General features: G+C 42.0%; 2 protein-coding genes and 2 long non-coding RNA genes across 7 annotated transcripts in view; 3 read left to right on the top strand and 1 right to left on the bottom strand.

Annotated features, from left to right (window-relative positions):
* Window positions 1-241: 241 nt before the first annotated feature.
* Window positions 242-7,050, top strand: LOC120739108. Its single transcript, XR_005697125.1, has 3 exons — window positions 242-615; window positions 1,936-1,939; window positions 7,038-7,050. It is a non-coding gene; the product is annotated as an uncharacterized LOC120739108 (long non-coding RNA).
* LOC120739104 (tropomyosin beta chain-like) lies at window positions 3,324-4,914 on the top strand. The gene has a single exon (XM_040040770.1). It carries the CDS (start codon window positions 3,537-3,539, stop codon window positions 4,851-4,853), a length of 1,317 nt encoding a protein of 438 aa, XP_039896704.1. The 5' UTR covers window positions 3,324-3,536; the 3' UTR covers window positions 4,854-4,914.
* Window positions 7,051-8,875: 1,825 nt separating the features above from the next.
* LOC120739107 lies at window positions 8,876-15,648 on the top strand. The gene is made up of 3 exons (XR_005697124.1): window positions 8,876-9,016; window positions 10,336-10,339; window positions 15,636-15,648. It is a non-coding gene; the product is annotated as an uncharacterized LOC120739107 (long non-coding RNA).
* A 4,728-nt stretch (window positions 15,649-20,376) lies between these two features.
* Window positions 20,377-23,550, bottom strand: part of LOC120739103 (neuroligin-2-like) — a 247,508-nt gene continuing 244,334 nt past the window's right edge. For all 4 annotated transcript variants that reach the window (XM_040040765.1, XM_040040768.1, XM_040040766.1 and 1 more), the window contains 3 exons: window positions 22,726-22,879; window positions 21,572-21,938; window positions 20,377-21,266 (listed from right to left, as the gene is read on the bottom strand). In XM_040040765.1, coding sequence (XP_039896699.1) covers window positions 20,438-21,266; window positions 21,572-21,938; window positions 22,726-22,879 — 1,350 coding nt within the window. In that variant the 3' untranslated portion in view covers window positions 20,377-20,437. The remainder of the gene's footprint in view (window positions 21,267-21,571; window positions 21,939-22,725; window positions 22,880-23,550) is intronic.

The raw sequence follows: 23,550 nt of genomic DNA, 5'->3' as shown, positions 1-23,550 counted from the left end.
TGCTACATGACATCACTGCAGGAGAAAAACAACGGACGGACAGACAGCACAGTGTGACACGAGCAGGTCAGACCACCTGTGTGATCTCATGAGTCTGTGAGGATATGAGGCATCTTATGGTATCAAAGCCCTGGAGTCTGTCAAACATGGCTACATGTAAAAACTGCTACATGTTAGGTGAGCTAACATTTAACTGACTGCACTTTTTTCAGTCTCAGTTTACGTCATTTATGTCCTTACTGCGAATCACTGAAAGGCAAAGCTGGCTTTTATCGCTCTGATGTTACGCACATCATGCAGCACAGATTCATCTCTGATCACAAGACTCATATTTCAAAATAAAAGCGAGCTAAGGCTTGAAAAGAGGACGACGATTTTATGATAATAGCAGAGAAAAGAGCAACGAAAGGATTTAAAACTTGATGAAAATGTTTTTTCTCACTGAAAACTAGCAAATCCTAATAAACAGCATGACTGGCCCTCTGCTGTGAGGGGGCTTCAGTGGAGATGACTTCTGCTACAGCGACCTTCCTGCTACAGGATGGTCACATGATAACGATCAACGTTATGACAAAAATAAAATAAATGTTGAAAAAACAAAGACAAAACTGATCGGTGGTAAGGATGAACTCATTTGAAACCTCAAGCTAACGGCCATTTTTTCCTTCTCATTACAAACTGCACCTGTTGTCTTTCGTCATCACAAAATAAGCATATCATTCATTCACTCCAAAAAAACAAAAAAAACAAAACATAAAATAAACAAGAAACTTAATATTTACAAATATTTTGTCTGTTTTTTTTCTTACACTTAAAAATGTACAGTTCTGATCTTCCAGATGTTTCGTCTCCATCCGTCTCCCAGATTGGTATTTTCTTCTCTGTCCAGTGACCTCAGAGTGAGCGCTGAATGTGCCACAATGGCGCCCTCTAGTGTTAGCTTATAAAACAGACAAGGAGAAAGAACAGAGCCGAATGAAAGGACTCGTTTGTGTTCTCTCCTCTGCTGTAGCTGTGTGGTGCTGAGGTTAACTACACAACCCCTCGCCGCCTCCTTATACACAGGAGTGAGTACAAAAGGGTTCGTACGGACGCATCAGCCGGCCGTCCTTCTGCTCGACACTGTTAGCTGAAAGATGATCGGATCATCCTCTGTCCTGTATTTAAGGCTGAGAGTCTTTGTCCAGTCTCTTTTCCACAGCTACTGTCCACAGCACTGATCCACCTGCAGCACAGCCCCAGTCAGTTGTTTTATGATTTACATTGTGCACGTTTCCCTTCCAGTGAGCTTACAAAACCTCTGACAGGAGAAGTCAGGCATGTGTTTCCCCCACCTCCCCTTTTAGGCAGTAATAAAATAGAAAACAAACAATCAAACAGGCTAAAGCTAGAGCACAAGCAAAGACAGCACCGGTGACTAAGTTCTCCCATACTGGACGTACGCTACCACGTGGGCTCAAACAGCAGCACATCAGCTCAGTTTACATACTGTTGACATCTTCATCAGAGGATCAGCAGGGAGCGCTGCTGAGCTGCAGTCGTCTCCACCAGAGTGACGGAGCAGGAATCACAAACAGCACAAACCCACCGTGTTGTTTCTACCCTGTTCAGGAGATCTGAGCCCCCCATCCCTTTTTTTCATGTTGCAGCTCTGCACTGCAGGCCCTGAACGCTTCCCGGTTACCCTCAGTGTGCTTAGAGTTTAATTTACAACCGACGAGCTCACAGATCATCTGCAGGCAGGTGAACGAACCCTTAATGTGAGGATAATAGCAGAGCTGACCTGAGGTCAGAAATAGTCAGGAACGGTGTCGACACAGTGAAGTCAGGTGTTTGGGAATTTGTCTGATTATCAGTTTGGGGGGGTCGGTGTTAAATAACAAAGGTGGTGTAGGATGGAGAGAGGAGGAGGGAGGGAGCAGTGATGATATGGAGGAAGGTGATTGGTTAAGCAGCAGGAAGGAGCTCATGCTGGAGTCTGAGTTTTTACTGTTGGCCTTTTTCTGCTTTTTGTTTATTGTTGTCTGACGCGGGCCCGCCTACGCTTGAGTGATGCAGATGTGATATCACACTCACACAGCGACTGCCGCTCACACACACACTCACACACACACACACACACACACACACACACACACACGTGCCAGACATAAGGGGGTCAGACAGGAGCAGCATCAGTCTCTGCTCTGTTTTGTTAATAACGTAGAAAAATAATTTGTACAATCAAGCTACATCGACGGACGCTTTACCTCACGTACCCTAAAATGAAAAAGTAGTGACAGTAAGATGAAGGCTGCACATGACACCATGACTGAGTTCACAGCTGTTGCTTTGATTCTAACGTTTAAGACTTTTGGCATCGACTCCGTTTTAATAAATGAGTGCTGGGAGGCGTCGTTTGACTTCAGGAGCTCCTGCGATGCTCTTACTCTGCGGGAGAAAACCAAAAACCAAAAGTAGCAAACATGGGGCGATATGACTCGTTTAGTCTTGGGAAACGTGCATCGACAGGTACAGTGTCCTTTTCCCCGCGTCTTTAAAAATAATTCATGCATAGATCCCCCACTGAGAAAACCCTTTTATATACTTTCTCCTTTGTACACATTTTATATAGAACTATATATAATATCATTTCTCTATATCTATATTTTCAGAAAAATTCTTTCCACACAATAAAAAACAACAATTAAACAAATGCTTCAAACAAAACAACAAAAAAAGAGAAGATGAAAGAAAGAAAAACACGACTGAGGCCAGTTTGGCACTTTGTCACAAGAACATGACAGAACTCTGTTAGTTGACGGTAAATAGCGATACTCTATTTTTCTTTCGTTTTTCTTCTCGATTTTTTTTTTTTTTTACTTGTAGTTCTAAATTGGAAGATTATTGTGATTTTGCAATATACAAATAAAATTATATTTTGTTATTTTTTCATCGCTCAAAATAAGCATCACACTCATGGAAGCCGGTGTACCCGGCGAAACGCCGTGCATTTATCGAGCCTTTCAACCCCAGATAGGCCAATTATGGCTCTTTGGGTCTTAAAGGTTGCTGACCCCTGCTTTAGATGAACAGAGTTTTTTAATTAAATACATATTCTTTAATAAATGTTCTCTTTTATAAAAAGTAGGATAATTAAAAAAACTTTTATTATACCTCTATTAGAAAAAAAACTGTCTTGTTTTCTGTCGTCTGTTATGTAATATTAGGGATGTTTGTGACAATGAATTTCTTCATCGGCTGGACTAACCAATAGTCCACAACTAGGAAACACTGAAATTTTAAGTTAAGTTTGAAAACAGTTTAAAAAAAAAACACCCCATTCCAAAACGTCTTGTGACAATCTCATTGGCTTAGGGAGTGATGATGTCATAGAACTTCATAGAATCTTAAGTCCTTTGATGTTTTTCCTTAAGTAGGGGTGAGAAACAGCAAGTTTTAGTTCGTTTCAGCAGCATCTGTGTTTGCAGCCTACAAAACGTTCACCACAGAAACATTTGGAAAGCTCTTCAAAGTCATCGTATAGAAACTCCAACATGTTTCCAAGAAAAAAACAACCAATTCAAAAAGATTACGCCGCCTCTCCTTCCTGGCGTGGCCGGCCAATTTCCCCAAATGGCGTCTCATCCTTCCAAAGGGCATTAGAGGAGAGTAGGAAGGAAAACTACCTTCTCCAGAAAAAAATGCAACAAATTGAAGAAGAAAAACGTCAACTGGAGGACAAGTGTAGACGAATGGAAGCCCAAAATAAAGAGCTGGAAGAAAGACAACAGCGCCAGCCGGACATAAACATTATTAATGAGGGCTGGGGAATCAAGTTTGCTCAGGCCCGAGAGCAGATTGTGCACCTCATTAAAGAAAACAGGCAAAAGAGTGCAGAACTAAAAGAAATGACCAACCAGCTCCAAGACAAGAAAACGATGACTGATAAGATACAACGGGATCTCCAATACATGGACCGAAAAAATCGGCTCCTCCAAAGACAGCTCCATGAAGCTGTGGAAGAAAAGAATAAATTCCTCCAACAGAAGGAAGAGCAGGACAAAAAGCAACAAGACATGCAGCACAAACTGAAGAGCATGCAGGAAAAATACCGCATGCTGAAAGAAAGCCTGGATGAAACACTGTGCCAAAATAAAGACCTTCTTCAACAGAACGTGCAACAGCAGGAAAGACTGAAAGAAGGAAAACGCATCGTCCAGGACTTTGAGTCTAAAAATCTAAAACTGCAAGAGTTTTGTAATCAGCTGGAGGACAAAGCAACTAAAGTGGAAGAAGAAAAGGACAAACTGGAGAAACGGTGCTCACAGATGCAGAAAAGGATCGATCAGATAGCGAGAAACAACTCCGAGCTCGTTAAGGGGCGTTTGGTGGAATTCAATAACTTGAAGAGTGAACACACTCAAATGCAGTCACAAAAACAACAAGAAGACAAAATACATGAAGACCTGCAGCTCACGCTCCCAGAAATCAAGAAAAGAAAGAAGCAGTTAGAAGACAAGCACAAAGAGGTCCAACAGAGAAATGCAGACATGCACAAGGACAAGCTGATACAGGAGGCAACATCCAAACAACTCAAAGACAAGCTTGAAGAACAACAAGCAACATTGGAAGAGATGGAACAAAAATGTGAGAAACTTGAAGAAAAACCACTTGCAGAAACCATCGACGAGCTGAGAAATCTCATCGTGGAGAAAAAAGCGCTCGTGGAAAAGTGCATGAAAAAAAAGAAAAAATGGTTCCACTTGTTCCAGAGGAGAGACGCTACTGCTTCCTCACCTGATGTAGCCTCGTCTTGCTCCACCTCTGTTAACCCCCCCAACCAGTCCCGGCAGTTGACTGTCCCCTCCTGAGCCTGGTTCTGCCGGAGGTTTCTGCCCGTTTAAAGGCAGTTTTTCCTCCCCACTGTCGCCAAGTGCTTGCTCAGAGGGGATTGTTGGGGTTTTCTCTCCTCTGCCTTTTTTCTTCATTTACTTGTTTAACTTCTTTCATTATTACTTCATTTTACTTTGTTTCTTCATTTACTTGTTTAACTTCTTTCATTATTACTTCATTTTACCTTGTTTCTTCATTTACTTGTTTAACTTCTTTCATTATTACTTCATTTTACCTTGTTTCTTCCTTTACTTGCTTGTTATTCTTATCTAAATAATAAACCAATTAAATTTATCCTTTGAGTATTTTTCATCTCATCTTTACAGAATCTTTCCAAAACATTTTCAAACATTCAGATCTGTCTTTTATTTTCTTCTTGAAACCTCATAAATGGTGAACTAAAAACCCGGAATATGGTTTGAAACATAGTTTCAGCTGAAACTGGCATAACGTGTGTGTGTGTGTGTGTGTGTGTGTGTGTGTGTGTGTGTGTGTGTGTGTGTGTGTGTGTGTGTGTGTGTGTATGGAGAGAGAGAGAGAGAGCTCACAAAACTAGGTGGTGTTCTTCATTGTAATAGGAAAGGTAACATGGGTCCCCACCGTTTCTCAAAGACTTGTTTCTGTAGTCTGAGTATGTAATTTGTTCCATCAGACAGACATGGATCCATATATTATATCTGGTTTTAACCATCTGATAGTTATGCATTTTAGGGCTGCAGTGAGTAATATATTTAGCAAGTAAGTTTTGGCTTTGCAGTCAATATGTTCTGCAATCCTTCCCAACACTGCTACTGTAGGACTTAGTGAAATATTTACCTTGGAAAATGTCTTTGAGAGCATCAAATATCTGCCTCCAGAATACACAGAGTTTAGGGCAGAGCCACAATATATGAGTGTGGTTGGCAGAGTGTGTCCCACAGTTCCTCCAGCATGAACTCAGATGTGTTGGACCCATCTTAGCAGTTATTTCTGGTGTTCTGTAGAATCTGGCACATTAATGCCCCCTTTATTTTGGGCACTGCAGGATTTTGAGTCTAATTCTAGGCCACTGTTTAGCCTACATGAAGTTAGAAATTCTTCAATACAGCTTGGACTCTCCACCATTTGACCCTTAGAACTGAAGAAGCTTCTCGGATGAGAGGTGAAACATCTTCAAGTAACTCAAAGAAGTCCAGACGCTTTTCTTTCCAAGCTCCTTAGACTACGATGACCTGGATGACTGAGAACCTTCACAGACTTCTCCACACTTTAAATGCGCTCTAATGATGGGAACGTGTGGTAACATTCAGTCTTAACTGAAATAACATATCGCATCTATAAATGCGATTAAAATGTTTACCAAAGACTAACGTTTTTCATTCAGAACAAACAGCATATTTCAGGTTAGGGCTGCACAACTAGTTTGTCCAATATTAAAATGACAGTTGTTTGTCACAATTATTCACAGATTGTTGTGGCAAAATGTGTTTTGATTGCACTGTCATGTCAGAATACTGCTTTCACCTTTACTTTGTGCTACACTCATGTTAATTAATCTTCATAAATTAATGTTTGCAAACACAAAGTATAAAGTTTTCCACTCTGCTATTTGTACCTGCACAACAGATGTGAATAAAACTCAAACCTATACGAGCTCCTTCTCCGTTTCCCTGCAACATTTTGTATAGATCTAACTTTTTGCCACATAAAGAACCTTCTGATGTGTTTAAAGTAAATGTATTTGATAGTAGCTTATTTTGTAACTTTTAGTGGGCCTATGCAATGTTCCCTCTAAGCTGCGCACGTGCGCACTGCTGGCACAGTCTCTGCGCACAGAAATTCTGCTTTGTGTACAAAAAAAATCTAACTTGAATTGAAATTAAAATTAATACTTTAACAATTCTGTTTTGCAGTGTTGGTCAGTAAGTGACTGGCTGCTCCCATATGGGAACGATGCCACCTTATCCCATAGTCCAGCTAATAATGCGTATATGCGCAGCTAATCAACGTTGTTGACAGGCTATGACAGCGTCCTTATGTGATGCTTTTTTGTTTTTACATTTTCATTGTAAATGGGCTAAAGCAGTTAAATAAAAGTAGTCTAACATAAATGTAAACGCTGTAATTTGATTATTTTAATAAACCATGTAACTTGGATGGATTCGATGCCGGCGTGACCACAGTGCACACGTCTGATGTCGCTCAGTGGTCCAAGGGATCGCTCAGGGAGTTTGTGTGTTCGCTCAGACACGTGAAAAATTAGAGGGAACTTTGGGCCTATGACATTCAGTACCCAGTTATTAAAATGTTAAGTGTAAATCATCCCCAGCCCACAATAGCAGCTGAATTTACTACGATTTCAGATCTTTTTACACGTCAATAAGAAACCACCGATGTGTACAACAGGCTGACAACACAATGACGTAAACCACACTGCTGCAACTGTGCAGCTCTCAGGTTTGATCTATTGTTTCTCTGTGTGGCCAGCAGGGGGAGGTGTTTTGCTGTTTTTTTTTTTTAATATTAATGAAAACATTTTTCATGAAAGTTGCAAATTTGTTATCTGTTTTTATGACATTTTTCACTGTGAATTACAACAACATCAACATTAGAAAATGAAATACATTTATAGTAGGTGATCATTAATCAGTATTATTGGCACTATTAAAGGGCCCCAAAAATCAAACTTTGCTTAGGGCACCACGGAGGGCCAACCCTTTTTACACTTCAACAATTGTACACAAAATACAATCATCCATCCTTCGATCTATTTATTTTCTTCCGCTTATATGATTCAGCATCACAGGGAAGCTGGATCCCAGTTGTTTTTCACAGAGGGCCAAGCAGTGGAGGGAGCTGCCGACCTCCCAGCAATACATGTAAAAGCTTTATTTTACACTGACTCTGGTCATCTTTATCTATCATAAAAATTTGCTTCACGATCTGAAACACGTGAGTGTGGCAAATATGCAAATAGCTAAGAAATCAGGATGGGCTAAATCGTTTCTTACTGCACTTCTGTTAGGCGACTGAATAAAAACACAAAGTCAGCAGTCTGGCTATGAATGTCTTTAATGTTTCCCAGATCAGAATCACAGCATACAGTGTATAATAACTTCTAAAGTAAACAGAAATATCATCACCTCATTTATTTATATAATTTTACTTTACTTCTTTTAATAATCATCTTTTTTTTATTCCATTATTTAACATTTTTCTTCATCTCAAGTCTCGAGTTTCTGAGTTCAACAAAGAAAGTAGAAACAAGACAACAGGTGCAGATTTGCAATGGAAACCAAGCTGAGGGTTTCTCTGTGGGTGTCACTGTCTCTGTGCACGTTTGACACTGTGGACGTGACACAGGATCATCCAATCATCATGTTTTGCTTTGCTGACAGTTTTTGAGTGTTGAAATAAAATAAATCCAGCAGTTATACCACAGAAAGGACAAAGTGTGGCTCTAACAGCTGTTGAACACACACAGACTGTGATGTACTCCCCACGTCACCCATCGCTCTGCACTTTTCAAGCATCCAACTGTTTTTCTGCTACATGACATCACTGCAGGAGAAAAACAACGGACAGACAGACAGCACAGTGTGACACGAGCAGGTCAGACCACCTGTGTGATCTCATGAGTCTGTGAGGATATGAGGCATCTTATGGTATCAAAGCCCTGGAGTCTGTCAAACATGGCTACATGTAAACACTGCTACATGTTAGGTGAGCTAACATTTAACTGACTGCACTTTTTTCAGTCTCAGTTTAGGTCATTTATGTCCTTACTGCGAATCACTGAAAGGCAAAGCTGGCTTTTATCGCTCTGATGTTACGCACATCATGCAGCACAGATTCATCTCTGATCACAAGACTCATATTTCAAAATAAAAGCGAGCTAAGGCTTGAAAAGAGGACGACGATTTTATGACAATCGCAGAGAAAAGAGCAACGAAAGGATTTAAAACTTGATGAAAATGTTTTTTTCTCACTGAAAACTAGCAAATCCTAATAAACAGCATGACTGGCCCTCTGCTGTGAGGGGGCTTCAGTGGAGATGACTTCTGCTACAGCGACCTTCCTGCTACAGGATGGTCACATGATAACGATCAACGTTATGACAAAAATAAAATAAATGTTGAAAAAACAAAGACAAAACTGATCGGTGGTAAGGATGAACTCATTTGAAACCTCAAGCTAACGGCCATTTTTTCTTCTCATTACAAACTGCACCTGTTGTCTTTCGTCATCACAAAATAAGCATATCATTCATTCACTCCAAAAAAACAAAAAAAACAAAACATAAAATAAACAAGAAACTTAATATTTACAAATATTTTGTCTGTTTTTTTTTCTTACACTTAAAAATGTACAGTTCTGATCTTCCAGATGTTTCGTCTCCATCCGTCTCCCAGATTGGTATTTTCTTCTCTGTCCAGTGACCTCAGAGTGAGCGCTGAATGTGCCACAATGGCGCCCTCTAGTGTTAGCTTATAAAACAGACAAGGAGAAAGAACAGAGCCGAATGAAAGGACTCGTTTGTGTTCTCTCCTCTGCTGTAGCTGTGTGGTGCTGAGGTTAACTACACAACCCCTCGCCGCCTCCTTATACACAGGAGTGAGTACAAAAGGGTTCGTACGGACGCATCAGCCGGCCGTCCTTCTGCTCGACACTGTTAGCTGAAAGATGATCGGATCATCCTCTGTCCTGTATTTAAGGCTGAGAGTCTTTGTCCAGTCTCTTTTCCACAGCTACTGTCCACAGCACTGATCCACCTGCAGCACAGCCCCAGTCAGTTGTTTTATGATTTACATTGTGCACGTTTCCCTTCCAGTGAGCTTACAAAACCTCTGACAGGAGAAGTCAGGCATGTGTTTCCCCCACCTCCCCTTTTAGGCAGTAATAAAATAGAAAACAAACAATCAAACAGGCTAAAGCTAGAGCACAAGCAAAGACAGCACCGGTGACTAAGTTCTCCCATACTGGACGTACGCTACCACGTGGGCTCAAACAGCAGCACATCAGCTCAGTTTACATACTGTTGACATCTTCATCAGAGGATCAGCAGGGAGCGCTGCTGAGCTGCAGTCGTCTCCACCAGAGTGACGGAGCAGGAATCACAAACAGCACAAACCCACCGTGTTGTTTCTACCCTGTTCAGGAGATCTGAGCCCCCATCCCTTTTTTTCATGTTGCAGCTCTGCACTGCAGGCCCTGAACGCCTCCCGGTTACCCTCAGTGTGCTTAGAGTTTAATTTACAACCGACGAGCTCACAGATCATCTGCAGGCAGGTGAACGAACCCTTAATGTGAGGATAATAGCAGAGCTGACCTGAGGTCAGAAATAGTCAGGAACGGTGTCGACACAGTGAAGTCAGGTGTTTGGGAATTTGTCTGATTATCAGTTTGGGGGGGTCGGTGTTAAATAACAAAGGTGGTGTAGGATGGAGAGAGGAGGAGGGAGGGAGCGGTGATGATATGGAGGAAGGTGATTGGTTAAGCAGCAGGAAGGAGCTCATGCTGGAGTCTGAGTTTTTACTGTTGGCCTTTTTCTGCTTTTTGTTTATTGTTGTCTGACGCGGGCCCGCCTACGCTTGAGTGATGCAGATGTGATATCACACTCACACAGCGACTGCCGCTCCTACACACACACACACACACACACACACACACACACACACACACACACACACACACACACACACGTGCCAGACATAAGGGGGTCAGACAGGAGCAGCATCAGTCTCTGCTCTGTTTTGTTAATAACGTAGAAAAATAATTTTGTACAGTCAAGCTACATCGAAGGACGCTTTACCTCACGTACCCTAAAATGAAAAAGTAGTGACAGTAAGATGAAGGCTGCACATGACACCATGACTGAGTTCACAGCTGTTCCTTTGATTCTAACGTTTAAGACTTTTGGCATCGACTCCGTTTTAATAAATGAGTGCTGGGAGGCGTCGTTTGACTTCAGGAGCTCCTGCGATGCTCTTACTCTGCGGGAGAAAACCAAAAACCAAAAGTAGCAAACATGGGGCGATATGACTCGTTTAGATTTTGGAAAACGTGCATCGACAGGTACAGTGTCCTTTTCCCCGCGTCTTTAAAAATAATTCATGCATAGATCCCCCACTGAGAAAACCCTTTTATATACTTTCTCCTTTGTACACATTTTATATAGAACTATATATAATATCATTTCTCTATATCTATATTTTCAGAAAAATTCTTTCCACACAATAAAAAACAACAATTAAACAAATGCTTCAAACAAAACAACAAAAAAAGAGAAGATGAAAGAAAGAAAATCACGACTGAGGCCAGTTTGGCACTTTGTCACAAGAACATGACAGAACTCTGTTAGTTGACGGTAAATAGCGATACTCTATTTTTCTTTCGTTTTTCTTCTCGATTTTTTTTTTTTTACTTGTAGTTCTAAATTGGAAGATTATTGTGATTTTGCAATATACAAATAAAATTATATTTTGTTATTTTTTCATCGCTCAAAATAAGCATCACACTCGCGGAAGCCGGTGTACCCGGCGAAACGCCTGCATTTATCGAGCCTTTCAACCCCAGATAGGCCAATTATGGCTCTTTGGGTCTTAAAGGTTGCTGACCCCTGCTTTAGATGAACAGAGTTTTTTAATTAAATACATATTCTTTAATAAATGTTCTCTTTTATAAAAAGTAGGATAATTAAAAAAGCTTTTATTATACCTCTATTAGAAAAAAAAACTGTCTTGTTTTCTGTTGTCTGTTATGTAATATTAGGGATGTTTGTGACAATTAATTTCTTTATCGGCTGGACTAACCAATAGTCCACAACCAGGAAACACTGAAATTTTAAGTTAAGTTTGAAAACAGTTTAAAAAAAACCACCCCATTCCAAAACGTCTTGTGACAATCTCATTGGCTTAGGGAGTGATGATGTCATAGAACTTCATAGAATCTTAAGTCCTTTGATGTTTTTCCTTAAGTAGGGGTGAGAAACAGCAAGTTTTAGTTCGTTTCAGCAGCATCTGTGTTTGCAGCCTACAAAACGTTCACCACAGAAACATTTGGAAAGCTCTTCAAAGTCATTGTATAGAAACTCCAACATGTTTCCAAGAAAAAAACAACCAATTCAAGAAGATTACGCCGCCTCTCCTTCCTGGCGTGGCCGGCCAATTTCCCCAAATGGCGTCTCATCCTTCCAAAGGGCATTAGAGGAGAGTAGGAAGGAAAACTACCTTCTCCAGAAAAAAATGCAACAAATTGAAGAAGAAAAACGTCAACTGGAGGACAAGTGTAGACGAATGGAAGCCCAAAATAAAGAGCTGGAAGAAAGACAACAGCGCCAGCCGGACATAAACATTATTAATGAGGGCTGGGGAATCAAGTTTGCTCAGGCCCGAGAGCAGATTGTGCACCTCATTAAAGAAAACAGGCAAAAGAGTGCAGAACTAAAAGAAATGACCAACCAGCTCCAAGACAAGAACACGATGACTGATAAGATACAACGGGATCTCCAATACATGGACCGAAAAAATCGGCTCCTCCAAAGACAGCTCCATGAAGCTGTGGAAGAAAAGAATACATTCCTCCAACAGAAGGAAGAGCAGGACAAAAAGCAACAAGACATGCAGCACAAACTGAAGAGCATGCAGGAAAAATACCGCATGCTGAAAGAAAGCCTGGATGAAACACTGCGCCAAAATAAAGACCTTCTTCAACAGAACGTGCAACAGCAGGAAAGACTGAAAGAAGGAAAACGCATCGTCCAGGACTTTGAGTCTAAAAATCTAAAACTGCAAGAGTTTTGTAATCAGCTGGAGGACAAAGCAACTAAAGTGGAAGAAGAAAAGGACAAACTGGAGAAACGGTGTTTGCAGATGCAGAAAAGGATCGATCAGATAGCGAGAAACAACTCCGAGCTCGTTAAGGGGCGTTTGGTGGAATTCAATAACTTGAAGAGTGAACACACTCAAATGCAGTCACAAAAACAACAAGAAGACAAAATACATGGAGACAAAAATCAAGAAATCAAGAAAAGAAAGAAGCAGTTAGAAGACAAGCACAAAGAGGTCCAACAGAGAAATGCAGACATGCACAAGGACAAGCTGATACAGGAGGCAACATCCAAACAACTCAAAGACAAGCTTGAAGAACTAGAAGCAACATTGGAAGAGATGGAACAAAGATGTGAGAAACTTGAAGAAAAAAAACGCAGAAACCATCGACGAGCTGAGAAATCTCATCCTGGAGAAAAAAGCGCTCGTGGAAAAGTGCATGAAAAAAAAGAAAAAATGGTTCCACTTGTTCCAGAGGAGAGACACTACTGCTTCCTCACCTGATGTAGCCTCGTCTTGCTCCACCTCTGTTAACCCCCCCAACCAGTCCCGGCAGTTGACTGTCCCCTCCTGAGCCTGGTTCTGCCGGAGGTTTCTGCCCGTTTAAAGGCAGTTTTTCCTCCCCACTGTCGCCAAGTGCTTGCTCAGAGGGGATTGGTTGGGTTGGCTCTCCTCTGCTTTTTTCTTCATTACTGTTTAACTTCTTTCATTATTACTTCATTTTACCTTGTTTCTTCATTTACTTGTTAACTCCTTTCATTATTTACTTCATTTTACCTTGTTTCTTCATTTACTTGTTTAACTTCTTTCATTATTACTTCATTTTACCTTGTTTCTTCATTTACTTGTTTAACTTCTTTCATTATTACTTCATTTTACCTTGTTTCTTCATTTACTTGTTTAACTTCTTTCATTATTACTTCATTTCACCTTGTTTCTTCATTTACTTGTTTAACTTCTTTCATTATTACTTCATTTTACTTTGTTTCTTCATTTACTTGTTTAACTTCTTTCATTATTACTTCATTTTACCTTGTTTCTTCCTTTACTTGCTTGTTATTCTTATCTAAATAATAAACCAATTAAATTTATCCTTTGAGTATTTTTCATCTCATCTTTACAGAATCTTTCCAAAACATTTTCAAACATTCAGATCTGTCTTTTATTTTCTTCTTGAAACCTCATAAATGGTGAACTAAAAACCCGGAATATGGTTTGAAACATAGTTTCAGCTGAAACTGGCACAATTTGCTTGAGTGTGTGTGTGTGTGTGTGTGTGTGTGTGTGTGTGTGTGTGTGTGTATGGAGAGAGAGAGAGAGAGAGAGAGCTCACAAAACTAGGTGGTGTTCTTCATTGTAATAGGAAAGGTAACATGGGTCCCCACCGTTTCTCAAAGACTTATTTCTGTAGTCTGAGTATGTAATTTGTTCCATCAGACAGACACTCTCTGGATCCATAGATTATATCTGGTTTTAACCATCTGATAGTTATGCATTTTAGGGCTGCAGTGAGTCATATATTTAGCAAGTAAGTTTTGGCTTTGCAGTCAATATGTTCTGCAATCCTTCCCAACACTGCTGCTGTAGGACTTAGTGGAATATTTACCTTGGAAAATGTCTTTGAGAGCATCAAATATCTGCCTCCAGAATACACAGAGTTTAGGGCAGAGCCACAATATATGAGTGTGGTTGGCAGAGTGTGTCCCACAGTTCCTCCAGCATGAACTCAGATGTGTTGGACCCATCTTAGCAGTTATTTCTGGTGTTCTGTAGAATCTGGCACATTAATGCCCCCTTTATTTTGGGCACTGCAGGGTTTTGAGTCTAATTCTAGGCCACTGTTTAGCCTACATGAAGTTAGAAATTCTTCAATACAGCTTGGACTCTCCACCATTTGACCCTTAGAACTGAAGAAGCTTCTCGGATGAGAGGTGAAACGTCTTCAAGTAACTCAAAGAAGTCCAGACGCTTTTCTTTCCAAGCTCCTTAGACTACGATGACCTGGATGACTGAGAACCTTCACAGACTTCTCCACACTTTAAATGCGCTCTAATGATGGGAACGTGTGGTAACATTTAGTCTTAACTGAAATAACATATTGCATCTATAAATGGGATTAAAATGTTTACCAAAGACTAACGTTTTTCATTCAGAACAAACAGCATATTTCAGGTTAGGGCTGCACAACTAGTTTGTCCAATATTAAAATGACAGTTGTTTGTCACAATTATTCACAGATTGTAGTGGCAAAATGTGTTTTGATTGCACTGTCGTGTCAGAATACTGCTTTCACCTTTACTTTGTGCTACACTCATGTTAATTAATCTTCATAAATTAATGTTTGCAAACACAAAGTATAAAGTTTTCCACTCTGCTATTTGTACCTGCACAACAGATGTGAATAAAACTCAAACCTATACGAGCTCCTTCTCTGTTTCCCTGCAACATTTTGTATAGATCTAACTTTTTGCCACATAAAGAACCTTCTAATGTGTTTAAAGTAAATGTATTTGATAGTAGCTTATTTTGTAACTTTTAGTGGGCCTATGCAATGTTCCCTCTAAGCTGCGCACGTGCGCACTGCTGGCACAGTCTCTGCGCACAGAAATTCTGCTTTGTGTACAAAAAAAATCTAACTTGAATTGAAATTAAAATTAATACTTTAACAATTCTGTTTTGCAGTGTTGGTCAGTAAGTGACTGGCTGCTCCCATATGGGAACGATGCCACCTTATCCCATAGTCCAGCCAATAATGCGTATATGCGCAGCCAATCAACGTGGTTGACAGGCTATGACAGCGTCCTTATGTGATGCTTTTTTGTTTTTACATTTTCATGGTAAATGGGCTAAAGCAGTTAAATAAAAGTAGTCTAACATAAATGTAAACGCTGTAATTTGATTATTTTAATAAACCATGTAACTTGGATGGATTCGATGCCGGCGTGACCACAGTGCACACGTCTGATGTCGCTCATTGGTCCAAGGGATCGCTCAGGGAGTTTGTGTGTTCGCTCAGACACGTGAAAAATTAGAGGGAACTTTGGGCCTATGACATTCAGTACCCAGTTATTAAAATGTTAAGTGTAAATCATCCCCAGCCCACAATAGCAGCTGAATTTACTACGATTTCAGATCTTTTTACACGTCAATAAGAAACCACCGATGTGTAAAACAGGCTGACAACACAATGACGTAAACCACACTGCTGCAATTGTGCAGCTCTCAGGTTTGATCTATTGTTTCTCTGTGTGGCCAGCAGGGGGAGGTGTTTTGCTGTTTTTTTTTAAAATATTAATGAAAACATTTTTCATGAAAGTTGCAAATTTGTTATCTGTTTTTATGACATTTTTCACTGTGGATTACAACAACATCAACATTAGAAAATGAAATACATTTATAGTAGGTGATCATTAATCAGTATTATTGGCACTATTAAAGGGCCCCAAAAATCAAACTTTGCTTAGGGCACCACAGAGGGCCAACCCTTTTTACACTTCAACGATTGTACACAAAATACAATCATCCATCCTTCGATCTATTTATTTTCTTCCGCTTATATGATTCAGCATCACAGGGAAGCTGGATCCCAGTTGTTTTTCACAGAGGGCCAAGCAGTGGAGGGAGCTGCCGACCTCCCAGCAATACATGTAAAAGCTTTATTTTACACTGACTCTGGTCATCTTTATCTATCATAAAAATGTTCTTCACGATCTGAAACACTTGAGTGCGGCAAATATGCAAATAGCTAAGAAATCAGGATGGGCTAAATCGTTTCTTACTGCACTTCTGTTAGGCGACTGAATAAAAACACAAAGTCAGCAGTCTGGCTATGAATGTCTTTAATGTTTCCCAGATCAGAATCACAGCATACAGTGTATAATAACTTCTAAAGTAAACAGAAATATCATCACCTCATTTATTTATATAATTTTACTTTACTTCTTTTAATAATCATCTTTTTTTTATTCCATTATTTAACATTTTTCTTCATCTCAAGTCTCGAGTTTCTGAGTTCAACAAAGAAAGTAGAAACAAGACAACAGGTGCAGATTTGCAATGGACACCAAGCTGAGGGTTTCTCTGTGGGTGTCACTGTCTCTGTGCACGTTTGACACTGTGGACGTGACACAGGATCATCCAATCATGAAGTTTTGCTTTGCTTTGCTAAATCCAGCAGTTATACCACAGAAAGGACAAAGTGTGGCTCTAACAGCTGTTGAACACACACAGACTGTGATGTTCTCCACACGTCACCCATCGCTCTGCACTTTTCAAGCATCCAACTGTTTTTCTGCTACATGACATCACTGCAGGAGAAAAACAACGGACAGACAGACAGCACAGTGTGACACGAGCAGGTCAGACCACCTGTGTGATCTCATGAGTCTGTGAGGATATGAGGCATCTTATGGTATCAAAGCCCTGGAGTCTGTCAAACATGGCTACATGTAAACACTGCTACATGTTAGGTGAGCTAACATTTAACTGACTGCACTTTTTTTCAGTCTCAGTTTAGGTCATTTATGTCCTTACTGCGAATCACTGAAAGGCAAAGCTGGCTTTTATCGCTCTGATGTTACGCACATCATGCAGCACAGATTCATCTCTGATCACAAGACTCATATTTCAAAATAAAAGCGAGCTAAGGCTTGAAAAGAGGACGACGATTTTATGACAATCGCAGAGAAAAGAGCAACGAAAAGATTTAAAACTTGATGAAAATGTTTTTTCTCACTGAAAACTAGCAAATCCTAATAAACAGCATGACTGGCCCTCTGCTGTGAGGGGGCTTCAGTGGAGATGACTTCTGCTACAGCGACCTTCCTGCTACAGGATGGTCACATGATAACGATCAACGTTATGACAAAAATCAAATAAATGTTGAAAAAACAAAGACAAAACTGATCGGTGGTAAGGATGAACTCATTTGAAACCTCAAGCTAACGGCCATTTTTTTCTTCTCATTACAAACTGCACCTGTTGTCTTTTGTCATCACAAAATAAGCATATCATTCATTCACTCCAAAAAAACAAAAAAAACAAAACATAAAATAAACAAGAAACTTAATATTTACAAATATTTTGTCTGTTTTTTTTTCTTACACTTAAAAATGTACAGTTCTGATCTTCCAGATGTTTCGTCTCCATCCGTCTCCCAGATTGGTATTTTCTTCTCTGTCCAGTGACCTCAGAGTGAGCGCTGAATGTGCCACAATGGCGCCCTCTAGTGTTAGCTTATAAAACAGACAAGGAGAAAGAACAGAGCCGAATGAAAGGACTCGTTTGTGTTCTCTCCTCTGCTGTAGCTGTGTGGTGCTGAGGTTAACTACACAACCCCTCGCCGCCTCCTTATACACAGGAGTGAGTACAAAAGGGTTCGTACGGACGCATCAGCCGGCCGTCCTTCTGCTCGACACTGTTAGCTGAAAGATGATCGGATCATCCTCTGTCCTGTATTTAAGGCTGAGAGTCTTTGTCCAGTCTCTTTTCCACAGCTACTGTCCACAGCACTGATCCACCTGCAGCACAGCCCCAGTCAGTTGTTTTATGATTTACATTGTGCACGTTTCCCTTCCAGTGAGCTTACAAAACCTCTGACAGGAGAAGTCAGGCATGTGTTTCCCCCACCTCCCCTTTTAGGCAGTAATAAAATAGAAAACAAACAATCAAACAGGCTAAAGCTAGAGCACAAGCAAAGACAGCACCGGTGACTAAGTTCTCCCATACTGGACGTACGCTACCATGTGGGCTCAAACAGCAGCACATCAGCTCAGTTTACATACTGTTGACATCTTCATCAGAGGATCAGCAGGGAGCGCTGCTGAGCTGCAGTCGTCTCCACCAGAGTGACGGAGCAGGAATCACAAACAGCACAAACCCACCGTGTTGTTTCTACCCTGTTCAGGAGATCTGAGCCCCCATCCCTTTTTTTCATGTTGCAGCTCTGCACTGCAGGCCCTGAACGCCTCCCGGTTACCCTCAGTGTGCTTAGAGTTTAATTTACAACCGACGAGCTCACAGATCATCTGCAGGCAGGTGAACGAACCCTTAATGTGAGGATAATAGCAGAGCTGACCTGAGGTCAGAAATAGTCAGGAACGGTGTCGACACAGTGAAGTCAGGTGTTTGGGAATTTGTCTGATTATCAGTTGGGGGGGGTCGGTGTTAAATAACAAAGGTGGTGTAGGATGGAGAGAGGAGGAGGGAGGGAGCGGTGATGATATGGAGGAAGGTGATTGGTTAAGCAGCAGGAAGGAGCTCATGCTGGAGTCTGAGTTTTTACTGTTGGCCTTTTTCTGCTTTTTGTTTATTGTTGTCTGACGCGGGCCCGCCTACGCTTGAGTGATGCAGATGTGATATCACACTCACACAGCGACTGCCGCTCCTACACACACACACACACACACACACACACACACACACACACACACATGTGCCAGACATAAGGGGGTCAGACAGGAGCAGCATCAGTCTCTGCTCTGTTTTGTTAATAACGTAGAAAAATAATTTTGTACAATCAAGCTACATCGACGGACGCTTTACCTCACGTACCCTAAAATGAAAAAGTAGTGACAGTAAGATGAAGGCTGCACATGACACCATGACTGAGTTCACAGCTGTTGCTTTGATTCTAACGTTTAAGACTTTTGGCATCGACTCCGTTTTAATAAATGAGTGCTGGGAGGCGTCGTTTGACTTCAGGAGCTCCTGCGATGCTCTTACTCTGCGGGAGAAAACCAAAAACCAAAAGTAGCAAACATGGAGCGATATGACTCGTTTAGATTTTGGAAAACGTGCATCGACAGGTACAGTGTCCTTTTCCCCGCGTCTTTAAAAATAATTCATGCATAGATCCCCCACTGAGAAAACCCTTTTATATACTTTCTCCTTTGTACACATTTTATATAGAACTATATATAATATCATTTCTCTATATCTATATTTTCAGAAAAATTCTTTCCACACAATAAAAAACAACAATTAAACAAATGCTTCAAACAAAACAACAAAAAAAGAGAAGATGAAAGAAAGAAAAACACGACTGAGGCCAGTTTGGCACTTTGTCACGAGAACATGACAGAACTCTGTTAGTTGACGGTAAATAGCGATACTCTATTTTTCTTTCGTTTTTCTTCTCCCTCGATGAGAAATGAAACACAGCAGTACTTACTTGGCACCTAAAAATGCTGGTCGAATGAAAGATATCAGTGTTTTCATAGTTATATGTTTAGTGTACGCCTCCCCCCTCCAAACTGCTCAGCAGATCGGGAATTTTTAGAGAAGAGCAGGAGGGAGGCGCGTCAAATGAGAGGAAGAGAGCAGTAGTAAAACACGGATGTAGAAAAGAGAAGCATAATGTGCACATAACACACAGGAGATGGAAAAAGAGATGACGCCAACGTAAAAAAGAGAAAACAGCGAGGAGCGAGAGAGCATTCGTCCCTTTGACAAATGTTGGAGGTCTTGAGCCTGGAAACAGCAGACCGTCTTTGAAAACAGTATCTTTGAAAGATCTGAGTCACCCACCCCAAACTGCTCATCTGCTGCTGTACACTTCAGTTGCACCTCCACATGCCACCAGTGGAGGGAGCTGCCAAGTCTTACAGCACATGACGCAGCAGGTGTAGTTGCTTTTGGAGAAAGAAGAGAATAAGAGGACAGAACGAAGGCCCATGTCGAGAGGCCTCCTTCCAGAGCGGTAGCAGAGCCAGTGTTCCTGGTCCCTAGGTGGCGCTGTGTCGGGCCTGTCCCTACTATACCCTGGTGGTGGAGTGGGGGTGGGGCAGGGTGTTGTTGTGGCCGGTGGAGGGGAATGTGTTGAAGGCGTGAAGAGGCTGCATGCTGGTGATGGTGCTGGGGATCATGGTGATGGTGTTTGGCGTCATCAGCGGCACGTCGTCGGGGGCGCGGCGCAGCGCCAGGGTGTAGTCGGGAGGGCAGGCGGGCCGCAGGATGTCGTGGGGTCGCAGGGGCTCCATGTCGTGGTGAGCGTCGTGCTCCGAGTGCTTCATCTGCAGGGACATGATCTCCTCCTCCTGGCTGTGAGCCAGGTCGTTGGCGGGGCCGCCCCGCTGAGGGGACAGCCGGTGCCGGCGCATCTCGTGCCGCTTGTCACGCTTGTAGTAAAGGGCGGCGAAGGCCAGGATGTTGAGGAAGAGGAGCGACGCTCCAACTGCAACTGTCACGCTCAGTTCGGTGGAGTAGTCGCGGGTGTCTCCGGGAAAGAGGTCCTGGGGCGGGCGCTCTGAGCCCTCGGGCTCGGGATCTGACGGGAAGGTAGGGTAAGGATGACGAGTGGTTCGAGGAACGTTGTTTCTGGGCCTCATGGTGCCGGGGTCACGGCCTGCAGGGGAGCGCGTAGTGGTGGGAAAGAGCACGTCGTGCAGGCTGTGAAGATGAGGGACTAATTCCAGCCAAAAGGCCACTTTGTTAGCTCTGTAGTTGTCTCTGACACGAGGTTTCAAACCGATGTGAAGGTACTGCTTGTCCTTCGAGTTGAACTTGGTCCAGATGACCTCCTCGAAGCGGTTGGGCTTGGTATGAATGAACTTTGTGTCCTGAGGGACGGGCAGGTTGGGGTCCCTGGTGGAGCATAAAGGTTAAACGTTTCAGTTCAAAGTTATATTCAGTCTCCATTATAAGTAACATGTGGCATCAATACACTGAATACAGACAGGAGGCCCATTCTCTGTGCAACCTTTCAACTATCTAAGACCAACCGGCTGCTCTGGGATCTGGATGCTTTTGGTGAACCAGTATGTTCAATTCTTCAAAGCCACACGGGAATTAAACTAGCAACCCAGATTCAAGTATTCAAGATGACTAGAAGGCTATCAGAGAACATACAGTAACGTGTACAGTTTACACTACTACAACATGAGGCCTACCCAGTCTTTGCGAAGTTAGTCCAGTAAGTCATGACCACAGCGCTCAGCATCACATCGTTCTTGGAGAAGTTGCACGGGAACAGGTCCGTGGCACCGATCATCGGTACGCCGAACACGTAAGGTATCTCGTCTCCGTGCGCGGCGTCGGCCCACTCGGGCCGCGTCTCGGTCTGGCAGTGGTGGTAGAACGTGTAAAAGTAAACTGGGGACTGAAACTCAGCATGGAGTTTGGCAGTGGCCACAGCTGGTGCCACCCACTGGTGGTCCGTAAACAGGGCCAACAGAGTCTTCCGCCGCATGTCGCCGTTGTCCCTGTCCGCCCAGTCTGTGTACATGAACTTAATGGTCTCCCTCAGGATGTCTTTGCCTGGTGAAGAAGCACAGGAGGGGACAAAAGGAGGGGGAAGAAAGATAAAAGTGAAAAACTGCTAAGAGTAAAGTAACAGCAGTGCGAGACATTTTTTAAGAGATCGGTCTGATCAAAAGACATGAAACCAAAGCAAATGTTGGTGAGATGAACCAAGAGCCAGGAAGCGAGTGAGAAATCTAGAGAGGAAAAAAAAAGTCTTTCAGATAACAGAATGAGTGACAGGCAGCAGAGAGGAAGCATGACTGCATTATCCAAACATGTCTGTACTGTGACTGTGGTCCGGCTGTGACGGGTTCGCAGGCCGATCTGTCAGAAACAGCGACGCTGAGATTGGGAGCCGACTACCTGGGGGATGATAGCATTACTGCCCACAGAGCCTCAAAGGTTAAGGCGCAGACACGCCGTGATGTGGATGAGTGGCTCTCTTTAGCACGCTTGTCTTGTTTGATGCACTTCACTGGGCTCACATGTTACTGATTCCATTCTTTACTCGCATGTTTTAAACGCTTAAAGCAGTTTCACAGGTTTTTATATTCTTTTGAAAATTCATGTGAACTCAAGCTGTCAGAACTGTAATGTAAGCTTTGATAATTGTCCACATTTGTCATTTTGATGATTATCCGTTTATTTTAATGAATACAGCAAACAGAAAAAACTAACAGATCAACAAACGCGGCTCCTAATAAGACAAAACCTGATGATGCTGCAAAATGCAGTTAAGTGAGAGGAGGCTGTAAAATGGAATAACTGAAAAAGTGGCAGTGTACAGAGGTGGCGTCCTCACCCTCTGGGTATCCGTAGAGGTTGTCAACAAAGTTGGAGATGGTGTAGTCGAATGCCGCAGCTGAGATGCCGTCGTTGTCCTCACTGTCGTCCACAAACTTCAGCCCCTCTCCCTGGTTCACTCCTATCAGGATGTCATAGTTTAGGAACTCCCCCTGGTGGAGAAAATGAGGAAGAACATGCTGAGTGCTGGAACAGAGCCTGTGTGCATCACAAGTCTATAACAGGAAGTGCAGCTGAAACACAGCTTTGTGCATTAGCAGCATTTCATTTCCCAGTAAACAAGTGTACAAACTCAAAAAACACATTCCTCTTAAAAATGTGCAAATGTGAACAAATCAACTTGTTAGAGATCTTCATCTCCACTGTAAATAAACAACAAGCCAGAAAAGAAGAAAACTGCACCAAAGACCAACAAATTCTTCTCATCAGATATTGAAGCTTCTTTCCTGTGTGACATAAAAAATAGGAGACAGATGTTTGTTTGTTCTTTTTAACTAGTTAAACACCACGGCCAGAAAAATGGTAAATGGCCTGTATTTGTATAGCGCTTGACTTAGTCCCTAAGACCCCCAAAACGCTTTACACGTTCAGTCATCCACCCATTCACACACTGGTGATGTAGCTACTAGGGGTGCAACGATATTCGTATCGATATTGAACCGTTCGATACAGTGCTTTCGGTTCGGTACGCATATGTATCGAACAATACAACATTTGTAATTTATTTTATCAACTTTCCTTCTGACGATGCTGTCTGTGTGGAGCGCTCAGTGAATCTGCGTTCGACTACTCCGCCTAGGCTGCACTGTCGAGCGCAGATCCA

The sequence above is a fragment of the Simochromis diagramma genome, unplaced genomic scaffold (assembly GCF_900408965.1).
Source record: "Simochromis diagramma unplaced genomic scaffold, fSimDia1.1 OVJJ01000317.1, whole genome shotgun sequence".
NCBI classification, from domain to species: Eukaryota; Metazoa; Chordata; class Actinopteri; order Cichliformes; family Cichlidae; genus Simochromis; species Simochromis diagramma.
This window is presented reverse-complemented; position numbering and strand designations above follow the sequence as displayed.